The sequence below is a fragment of the Anser brachyrhynchus genome (genome assembly GCF_964034855.1).
Source record: "Anser brachyrhynchus genome assembly, contig: SCAFFOLD_197, whole genome shotgun sequence".
Taxonomy (NCBI): domain Eukaryota; kingdom Metazoa; phylum Chordata; class Aves; order Anseriformes; family Anatidae; genus Anser; species Anser brachyrhynchus.
Window position 1 is genome coordinate 152,501 of NW_027663534.1, and position 10,613 is coordinate 163,113.

The 10,613-nt window shown below is 51.6% G+C and overlaps 1 protein-coding gene and 1 long non-coding RNA gene across 2 annotated transcripts in view; both read right to left on the reverse strand.

Moving 5' to 3' along the window:
* The window catches only part of LOC308187332 (uncharacterized protein), a gene marked incomplete at its 5' end in the record, with an annotated part of 4,344 nt that extends 3,169 nt beyond the window's left edge, over nucleotides 1–1,175 (reverse strand). The window contains 3 exons of the mRNA XM_080609494.1: nucleotides 1–96; nucleotides 488–712; nucleotides 1,160–1,175. The exon at nucleotides 1–96 is cut by the window's left edge and continues 3,169 nt beyond it. Coding sequence (XP_080465620.1) covers nucleotides 1–96; nucleotides 488–712; nucleotides 1,160–1,175 — 337 coding nt within the window. The remainder of the gene's footprint in view (nucleotides 97–487; nucleotides 713–1,159) is intronic.
* LOC308187321 overlaps nucleotides 1–10,054 on the reverse strand; it is a 23,450-nt gene extending 13,396 nt beyond the window's left edge. The window contains exon 1 of the long non-coding RNA XR_013944603.1: nucleotides 9,444–10,054. This is a non-coding gene — a long non-coding RNA (uncharacterized lncRNA). The remainder of the gene's footprint in view (nucleotides 1–9,443) is intronic.
* Between the last annotated feature and the right edge of the window lie 559 nt (nucleotides 10,055–10,613).

Consider the following 10,613-nt stretch of genomic DNA (forward strand, 5'->3'; position numbering starts at 1 on the left):
GGCCGGCTCGCCACGGGGGACCGTCAGATAGACGTTGCGTCCCCGTTCGGCGGAGGCGCGCGGGTCCGCCCGGTCCTTTCCGTGCGTCGGGTAGACCTGGCCTCCCTAACGATGCTGGGGGGGGGCGGGTAGACCTGTCGGCCCCCTCGGAGCGAGGCGCGCGTCGGCCCCGTTCGCGAACTCCTCGACGGTGTGCGCGCTCGTTCCTTTCCGTGCGTCGGGTAGACCTGGCCTCCCTAACGAGGGGGGGGGGTGCGCGGGTAGACCTGGCGGCCCCTCTCGGATCGAGGCGCGGGTCCCCGTTCGCGACCTCCTCGACGCCGTTTGCGCTCGGTCCTTTCCGGGCGGCGGGTAGACCTGGCCTCCCTAACGAGGCTGGGGGGGGGCGCGGGTAGACCTGTCGGCCCCCTCGGAGCGAGGCGCGCGTCGGCCCCGTTCGCGAACTCGACGGTGTGCGCGCTCGGTCCTTTCCGAGCGGTGGATAGACCTGGCCTCCCTAACGAGGCGGGGGGGGGGGGGGGGGGCGCGGGTAGACCTGTCGGCCCCCTCGGAGCGAGGCGCGCGTCCGCGTCTCGCAGGGCGTGCGCGCCCGATCGGTTCCGGGCGGCGGGTAGACCTGGCCTCCCTAACCACGCGGGGGGGCGGCGGGCGGGCGCGGGTAGACCTGTCGGCCCCCCTCGGTCGGAGCGAGGCGCGCGTTCGCGACCTCGACCTTGCCTGGCCGGATTGCTTTAGCTGTTTTTGAAAATAAATATTATTATTGTTGTTGCTGTTGTTGTTATTTTTTATTATTTTATTATTATTATTTATTATTATTATTATTACTCATTATTACTTATTATTATTATTATTATCATTATTATTATTATTATTTTCACCATTATTTAATAATAATAATAATAATAATAGTCATAATTATTATTATTCTTCTTAATGTTGCCTGTTTTCCGCTGCGGCTTTAGGAATTACTTACCGTCTTTCGAAACCTCGCCCCCCCCCCCCAGGCGAACAGCAGTGGAGCTCACCTGGCGGCTCGCCAGGCGGCAGGGGTCGTGGAATAGACTCGGCTGGGTGGCCGACCCCCACGCCCCCACCCGCCAGCTCCAAAGGCACGGTTGGCGGGCTGCGGGGAGGCCAAATTAGGTGACCTAGCGTTCACGTGTGCGTAAACGCATCGATCGGCAAAATCGGTGGGACGGTCCGCAAAAGAAGGGCTAGCTAGCACGGCGAAGCGGAGCAGAGCGGTGCAAAGCGAGGCAAAAAAAAAAAAAAACCAAAGCTCTACGAGGAAAAACCTTGTGGCAAATCAGGCCTAGGGAACGGCAAAGGAAAAAACAGCGCCAGGAAAAGCAAAGCAGAGTAGGAAGAGCAAAGACTGCAAAGCAAAGGAAATGGGTGCCGGCGATACAAACCGAATCAAAATAAGCAGCGCTAAGGAAAGCAAATGGAAGCAAGCGCAGGGAAAGCAAAGCGGAGAAGAGCGAGGAAAAGCAAAGCGAGGAAAAGGAAAGCAAAGCGAAGCGAAGCGAAGCAAAGCGCGACAAAGGGAAGCAAAGCAAAGAAGGGCCAGGAGAAGCAAAGCAAAACAGGGCCAGGGAAGACAAAGCAAAGCGAAGCGAAGCGAAGCAAAGCGCGACAAAGGGAAGCAAAGCAAAGAAGGGCCAGGAGAAGCAAAGCAAAACAGGGCCAGGGAAGACAAAGCAGAGCAAGGCAAAACAAAGCAAAGCAGCACAGGGGAAAAGCAAAGCGGTAGTTTTTGTCCTTTGGGGAATCGCGTGATGTCGCTTAGCGTCCTCGAAAACCTCACCCGACACCGTTCCCAGCCGAATAGCAGCAGCGGGACCCACCTGGAGGCTCGCGCTCGCCAGAGAGCGGCGGGGAATGCGGAACAGACGGTGCCGGGTGGCCAGCCCTCCTGCCCCCACCCTCCGGTTCCGAGGGGACAGTCGCCGGGCTACGGGGAGGCCAAGGTGCGCGTCGTCCGAGGGTTTATGCGTTCGTAAATACACACCGATCGACTCGTCGGCAAAATCGGCGGGACGGTCCGCAAAGGAAGCCTAGCGCAGCAAAGCAGAGCAGAGCGTTGCAGAGGAAAGCGGAGCGAGACAGAGCAAAGCCCCGCTAGGGGAAAGAAAGCGGAACGAAGAAAAGCAAAGTCAAGGAGGGCCAGGAAAAGCAAAACGAAGCAGGGGGCGAGAAAAACCAAAGCAAAGGAGGTCCAGGAAAAGAAAAGCGGCGTCCTGAACACAAAGTAAAGCCAAACAGAGCAAAGCAGGGCCAGGAAAAGCAAAACAAAGAAGGGCGAGAAAAACCCAAGCAAAGGAGGTCCAGGAAAAGAAAAGAGGCGTCATGAATACGAAATAAAGCCAAACAAAGCAAGGCAGGGCCGGGAAAAGCAAAACAAAGAAGGGCGAGAAAAACCCAAGCAAAGGAGGTCCGCGAAAAGCAAAGAGGTGCCAGGAACGCAAAGCAAAGCAAAGCAGGTCCAGGGAAAGCTAAACAAAGAGGGACAGAGAAAAAAAAAAAAAAAAAATGCAGGACCAAGGAAAGCAAGGCGATGCGGTGAATACAAAGCAGAGCAAAACAAAACAAAGCACGGCAAGGAAAAGCAAAGCAGACCAAGGCAAAGCAAAGTAGCGCGAGGAAAAGCAAAGCAGGGCCAGGAAAGGCAAAGCAAAGGACTTTGAGGCGAGGCGAAGCACAGCAGGGGTAGGAGAAGCAAAGCAAAGCAGAGAAGAAAAAGCAAAGCGGCGCCAGGAATACGAAGCAAAGCTAAGCAAAGGAAAGCGTGGCCGGAAGAAGCAAAACGTAGCAGGGCCAGGGAAGGCAAAGCAGAGCAAGGCAAAGCAAAGCAAACCCTGCGAGGAAAAAGAAAGCCTTATCGGGCAAAGAAAAGTCAGGCAGGGCCAGGAAAAGCAAAACGAATCGGGGTCAGTAAAAACAAAGCAAAACAGGGCCGGGAAAAACAAAGCGGTGCCACGAATGCAAAGCAAAGCAAAGCAGGGCCAGGAAAAGCAAAGCAAAGAAAAACAGCGCTGTGAATACGAAACGTGTAGTTCCTTAGTGTCGTCCGAAATCGCACCCCCCACCCGCCCCAGACGAATAGGGAGGGGCCCGTTGCCGGGTTACGGGGAGGCGGGCGTTCAAGAAGGCGAGGGTGTGGCAGCGGCCCCCGGTTGCTTCCGGCCGCCGGCCGCTCTGACATAAGAGGCTCCCGCTCGGTCACGAGCAGCTCGCCACCTGTGCGACTCGGTGTGGCTGGCTGCCCGGCCGGTTTGCTTTAGCTTTTTATCGTTATATAAACGATCGATAGATATTTAATATTACGTATACTACTTAAAAGTTATTACAAAAGAAAGTACTAAATAAGAGTAAATATATATATAACGAAAACATAATAAAAAGAGTAGTAGTAATAATAATCGTTGTCAGTTTCCCCCTTTACTTTTACGAATCGAGTAGTTACTTAGCGTCGTTCGCAACCCCCACCCTCCCCAGACGAATAGCAACGGGGCCCACCTGGCGGCTCGCCGGACAGCGGGGGCCACAGAATAGACCCGGCCCGGTGGTCAGATCCCTGTCCCCTCGTCCGCCAGTTCCGAGGGGACAGTCGCCGAGGTGGGGGGAGGTCAAGGTGTGCGTCTGAGGGTTTACGTGTTTCTAAATACACCGATCGACTCGTCGGCAAAATCGGTGGGACGGTCTGCAAAAGAAGCCTAGAGCAGCAAAGCAGAGCAGAGCAGAGCAATGCGGAGGAAAGCAGAGCAAGGCAAAGCAAAGCCCCGCTAGGGAAAAGAAAGTGGCATAAGGAAAAGCAAAGCACGGCCAGAAAAAACAAAGGAAAAAGGGTAAAAAAAACAAACAAACAAACAAACAAACAAACAAACAAACAAAAAAAACCAAAACAAAGCAGGGCCAGAAAAAGCAAAGCAAAGCATGGCCAGGAAAGGCAAAGCAGAGCAAAGCAGCACAAAGAAATACATAGCAGAGCCAGGAACACAAAGCAAAGCAAACAAAGGAAGGCATGGCCGGGGTGGGGGGGGAGGAAAAAAAAAAAAAAATGAGGGCCAGGGAATGCAGAGCAAGGCAAAGCAAAGCAGAGCAAAGCAGCACAAAGAAATGCATAGCAGAGCCAGGAACACAAAGCAAAGCAAAACAAAGGAAGGCATGGCCGGGGGGGGGGGGGGAGGCGGGGGGAGAAGCGGGGGGGGGGGGCGAAGAAAGAAAAAAAAAAAGAGGGCCAGGGAATGCAAAGCACAGCAATGCAAAACAAAGCAAAGCAGCACAAGACAAAGCAAAGCACTGTCTGGAATTCAAGGCAAAGTGAAGCAAAGTAAAAGAAAGCAGGGCCAGAAAAGGAAAGAAAAGCAGGGGTAAGAAAAGCAAAGCAAAGCATGGCCAGGAAAGGCAAATGACAGTAAGGCAAAGCAGAGCAGAGCAAAGTAGCACAAGGAAAAGCAAAGCAGGGCCAGGAAAGGCAAAGCAAAGGACTTTGAGGCGAGGCGAAGCACAGCAGGGGTAGGAGAAGCAAAGCAAAGCAGAGAAGAAAAAGCAAAGCTGCGCCAGGAATACGAAGCAAAGCTAAGCAAAGGAAAGCGTGGCCGGAAGAAGCAAAACGTAGCAGGGCCAGGGAAGGCAAAGCAGAGCAAGGCAAAGCAAAGCAAACCCTGCAAGGAAAAAGAAAGCCTTATCGGGCAAAGAAAAGTCAAGCAGGGCCAGGAAAAGCAAAACGAATCGGGGTCAGTAAAAACAAAGCAAAACAGGGCCGGGAAAAACAAAGCGGTGCCACGAATGCAAAGCAAAGCAAAGCAGGGCCAGGAAAAGCAAAGCAAAGAAAAACAGCGCTGTGAATACGAAACGTGTAGTTCCTTAGTGTCGTCCGAAATCGCACCCCCCACCCGCCCCAGACGAATAGGGAGGGGCCCGTTGCCGGGTTACGGGGAGGCGGGCGTTCAAGAAGGCGAGGGTGTGGCAGCGGCCCCCGGTTGCTTCCGGCCGCCGGCCGCTCTGACATAAGAGGCTCCCGCTCGGTCACGAGCAGCTCGCCACCTGTGCGACTCGGTGTGGCTGGCTGCCTGGCCGGTTTGCTTTAGCTTTTTATCGTTACATAAACGATCCATAGATATATAATATTATATATACTACTTAAGAGTTATTACAAAAGAAAGTACTAAATTAGAGTAAATATATATATAACGAAAACATAATAAAAAGAGTAGTAGTAATAATAATAATAATCGTTGTCTGTTTCCCCCTTTACTTTTACGAATCGAGTAGTTACTTAGCGTCGTTCGCAACCCCCACCCTCCCCAGACGAATAGCAACGGGGCCCACCTGGCGGCTCGCCGGACAGCGGGGGCCACAGAATAGACCCGGCCCGGTGGCCAGATCCCTGTCCCCTCGTCCGCCAGTTCCGAGGGGACAGTCGCCGAGGTGGGGGGAGGTCAAGGTGTGCGTCTGAGGGTTTACGTGTTTCTAAATACACCGATCGACTCGTCGGCAAAATCGGTGGGACGGTCTGCAAAAGAAGCCTAGAGCAGCAAAGCAGAGCAGAGCAGAGCAATGCGGAGGAAAGCAGAGCAAGGCAAAGCAAAGCCCCGCTAGGGAAAAGAAAGTGGCATAAGGAAAAGCAAAGCACGGCCAGAAAAAACAAAGGAAAAAGGGTAAAAAAAAAACCAAAAAACAAAAAACAAACAAACAAAAAAAAAAAAACAAAACAAAGCAGGGCCAGAAAAAGCAAAGCAAAGCATGGCCAGGAAAGGCAAAGCAGAGCAAAGCAGCACAAAGAAATACATAGCAGAGCCAGGAACACAAAGCAAAGCAAACAAAGGAAGGCATGGCCGGGGTGGGGGGGGAGAAAAAAAAAAAAAAATGAGGGCCAGGGAATGCAGAGCAAGGCAAAGCAAAGCAGAGCAAAGCAGCACAAAGAAATGCATAGCAGAGCCAGGAACACAAAGCAAAGCAAAACAAAGGAAGGCATGGCCGGGGGGGGGGGGGCGGGGGGAGAAGCGGGGGGGGGGGGGGGGGGGGGCGAAGAAAGAAAAAAAAAAAGAGGGCCAGGGAATGCAAAGCACAGCAATGCAAAACAAAGCAAAGCAGCACAAGACAAAGCAAAGCACTGTCTGGAATTCAAGGCAAAGTGAAGCAAAGTAAAACAAAGCAGGGCCAGAAAAGGAAAGAAAAGCAGGGGTAAGAAAAGCAAAGCAAAGCATGGCCAGGAAAGGCAAATGAGAGTAAGGCAAAGCAAAGCAGAGCAAAGTAGCACAAGGAAAAGCAAAGCAGGGCCAGGAAAGGCAAAGCAAAGGACTTTGAGGCGAGGCGAAGCACAGCAGGGGTAGGAGAAGCAAAGCAAAGCAGAGAAGAAAAAGCAAAGCTGCGCCAGGAATACGAAGCAAAGCTAAGCAAAGGAAAGCGTGGCCGGAAGAAGCAAAACGTAGCAGGGCCAGGGAAGGCAAAGCAGAGCAAGGCAAAGCAAAGCAAACCCTGCAAGGAAAAAGAAAGCCTTATCGGGCAAAGAAAAGTCAGGCAGGGCCAGGAAAAGCAAAAGGAATCGGGGTCAGTAAAAACAAAGCAAAGCAGGGCCAGGAAATCAAAACAAAGAAGGGCGAGAAAAACCCAAGCAAAGGAGGTCCAGGAAAAGAAAAGCGGCGTCATGAATACGAAATAAAGCCAAACAAAGGAAGGCAGGGCCGGGAAAAGCAAAACAAAGAAGGGCGAGAAAAACCCAAGCAAAGGAGGTCCAGGAAAAGAAAAGAGGTGCCGGGAACGCAAAGCAAAGCAAAGCAGGTCCAGGGAAAGCTAAACAAAGAGGGACAGAGAAAAAAAAAAATTAAAAAAAAATGCAGGGCCAAGGAAAGCAAGGCGATGCGGTGAATACAAAGCAGAGCAAAACAAAACGAAGCACGGCAAGGAAAAGCAAAGCAGACCAAGGCAAAGCAAAGTAGCACGAGGAAAAGCAAAGCAGGGCCAGGAAAGGCAAAGCAAAGGACTTTGAGGCGAGGCGAAGCACAGCAGGGGTAGGAGAAGCAAAGCAAAGCAGAGAAGAAAAAGCAAAGCGGCGCTAGGAATACGAAGCAAAGCTAAGCAAAGGAAAGCGTGGCCGGAAGAAGCAAAACGTAGCAGGGCCAGGGAAGGCAAAGCAGAGCAAGGCAAAGCAAAGCAAACCCTGCGAGGAAAAAGAAAGCCTTATCGGGCAAAGAAAAGTCAAGCAGGGCCAAGAAAAGCAAAACGAATCGGGGTCAGTAAAAACAAAGCAAAACAGGGCCGGGAAAAACAAAGCGGTGCCACGAATGCAAAGCAAAGCAAAGCAGGGCCAGGAAAAGCAAAGCAAAGAAAAACAGTGCTGTGAATACGAAACGTGTAGTTCCTTAGTGTCGTTCGAAATCGCACCTCCCACCCGCCCCAGACGAATAGGGAGGGGCCCGTTGCCGGGTTACGGGGAGGCGGGCGTTCAAGAAGGCGAGGGTGTGGCAGCGGCCCCCGGTTGCTTCCGGCCGCCGGCCGCTCTGACATAAGAGGCTCCCGCTCGGTCACGAGCAGCTCGCCACCTGTGCGACTCGGTGTGGCTGGCTGCCCGGCCGGTTTGCTTTAGCTTTTTATCGTTACATAAACGATCCATAGATATATAATATTATATATACTACTTAAGAGTTATTACAAAAGAAAGTACTAAATAAGAGTAAATATATATATAACGAAAACATAATAAAAACAGTAGTAGTAATAATAATAATAATCGTTGTCTGTTTCCCCCTTTACTTTTAGGAATCACGTAGTTACTTAGCGTCGTTCGCAACCCCCACCCTCCCCAGACGAATAGCAACGGGGCCCACCTGGCGGCTCGCCGGACAGCGGGGGCCACAGAATAGACCCGGCCCGGTGGTCAGATCCCTGTCCCCTCGTCCGCCAGTTCCGAGGGGACAGTCGCCGAGGTGGGGGGAGGTCAAGGTGTGCGTCTGAGGGTTTACGTGTTTCTAAATACACCGATCGACTCGTCGGCAAAATCGGTGGGACGGTCTGCAAAAGGAGCCTAGAGCAGCAAAGCAGAGCAGAGCAGAGCAATGCGGAGGAAAGCAGAGCAAGGCAAAGCAAAGCCCCGCTAGGGAAAAGAAAGTGGCATAAGGAAAAGCAAAGCACGGCCAGAGAAAACAAAGGAAAAAGGGTAAAAAAAAAACAACCGAGCAAACAAAAAAACCAAAGCAAAGTAGGGCCAGAAAAAGCAAAGCAAAGCATGGCCAGGAAAGGCAAAGCAGAGCAAGGCAAAGCAAAGCAGAGCAAAACAGCACAAAGAAATGCATAGCAGAGCCAGGAACACAAAGCAAAGCAAAACAAAGGAAAGCATGGCGGGGGGGGGGCGGTGGGGGGGGGGTTGGGGGGGGGGGGGGAGGGGAAGAAAAACAAAAAAGAGGGCCAGGGAATGCAAAGCACAGCAATGCAAAACAAAGCAAAGCAGCACAAGACAAAGCAAAGCACTGTCTGGAATTCAAGGCAAAGTGAAGCAAAGTAAAACAAAGCAGGGCCAGAAAAGGAAAGAAAAGCAGGGGTAAGAAAAGCAAAGCAAAGCATGGCCAGGAAAGGCAAATGAGAGTAAGGCAAAGCAAAGCAGAGCAAAGTAGCACAAGCAAAAACAAAGCAGGGCCAGGAAAGGTAGAGCAAAGGAAAGAAAGAAATTGAGGCAAGGCGAAGCACAGCGGGGGTAGGAAAACAAAGCAACGTAGAGAAGGAAAAGAGAAGCAGTGCCAGGAATACAAAGCAAAGCTAAACAAAGGAAAGCGTGGCCTGAAAAAGCAAAAGAAAGCATGCGCAGGGAAGGCAAAGCAGAGAAAGGGAAAGCAAGGCAGCACGAGGAAAACTAAAACAGTGTCAAAGAGGGAAGGCAAAGTAAAGCAAAACCAAACAAAGCACGGCCAGAAAAGCAGAGCAAGGCAAAGGAAAGCGAAGCAAAGTAGCACGAGGAAAAGCAAAGCATTGCCAGGAAAGACAAAGCAAACGAATCAAAGCAAAGCAATCTGAGGCAAAGCAAAGCAAAGCAGGGGCAGGAACAGCAGAGGAAAGGAGAGAAGGAAAACCAAAAGTGTGCCCGGAAGAGCAGAGCAAAGCAAAGCAGAGCAAGGAAAAAGAAAGAGAAGCGAAGCAAATGTAAGGAGCTGGCGGCAAGCCCTCCTGCCGGTTCCCAGTGTCTGCGGGGCAAAGACCGCAGGGCCCTCATGCCGGGTAGAGCTGGCGGCCAGACTCGGACGGTGGCTGTACCCTGCTCGCCCGCTCCCCGGCCTCCCTGAACCCTCATAGTCCGCCGTGACAGCGGGCAAGAACCATGTCTTGCTTTACCTGATTTTATTTATTTATTTTTTTTTCCCCCTGCATTTATTTATTTATTTATTTATTCTTGCCTTCCATCCACTGTAGTTGTGGGAATCATGTATTTACTGATCGTCGTTCAAAACCTCACCCAACACCGTCCCCAGACGAATAGCAGTGGGGCCCGCCTAGCGGCAGGCCACACGGCTAGGGCCAGAGAACTGACCATGTCGGGTGGCCGGGCCTGCTGCCCCCACCCTCGAGTTGCGAGGGGACAGTGTCCGGGCTGCGGGGAGGCCCAGCTGTGTGTCTGAGGGTTTATGCGTTCCGAAATATACCGATAGCCTCATCGGCAAAATCGTCGGGACGGTCTGCAAAGGAAGCCTAGCGCAGCACAGGAGAGCAGAGAAATGAAGAGGAAAGCCGAGCAACGCAAAGCAAAGCAGTGCAAACTGGTACAAGGAAAGTCCCAGCAGTGCCAGGAAACGTAGAGCAGAGTAAAGAGAGCAGTTTGAGGCGAGGCAAAGCACAGCAGGGGTAGGAAAAGCAAAGCAGAGCAGAGAAGGTAAAGCAAAGCCGTGGCAGGAAAACAAAGCGAAGCAAGACAAGGGAAAGCATGGCCTGAAAAAGCATGGTCAGGAAAGGCAACGCAGAGCAAGGCAAAGCAAAGCAGTGCAAACTTGTACAAGGAAAGTCCCAGCAGGGCCAGGAAACGTAGAGCAAAGTAAAGAATGCAGTTTGAGGCGAGGCAAAGCACAGCAGGTGTAGGAAAAGCAAAGCAGAGCAGAGAAAGTAAAACCAAGAGGTGCCAGGAATACGAAGCAAAGTAAGACAAAGGAAAGCGTGGCCTGAAAAAGCATGGCCAGGAAAGGCAACGCAGAGCAAGGCAAAGCAAAGCAGTGCAAACTCGTACAAGGAAAGTCCCAGCAGGGCCAGGAAACGTAGAGCAAAGTAAAGAAAGCAGTTTGAGGCAAGGCAAAGCACAGCAGGGGTAGGAAAAGCAAAGCAGAGCAGAGAAGGTAAAACCAAGAGGTGCCAGGAATACAAAGCGAAGCAAGACAAAGGAAAGCATGGCCCGAAAATGCAGGGTCAGGAAAAGCAAAGCGCGGCCAGGAAAACCAAAGTAAAAAGGTCCAGAAATAAAACAAAGCAATGAAATGAATATATATCTAAAGTAAAAAAAAAAAAAAAAAAAAAAAAAAAGGCAAAAAAAAAAAACAAGCAAAGCATGGCCAGGAAAAGCAAAGTAAAGCGTGTCCAGGAAAGGCAAAGCAGTGCAAGGCAGAGCAAAGCAAAGGAAAGTAGCACAAGGAAAA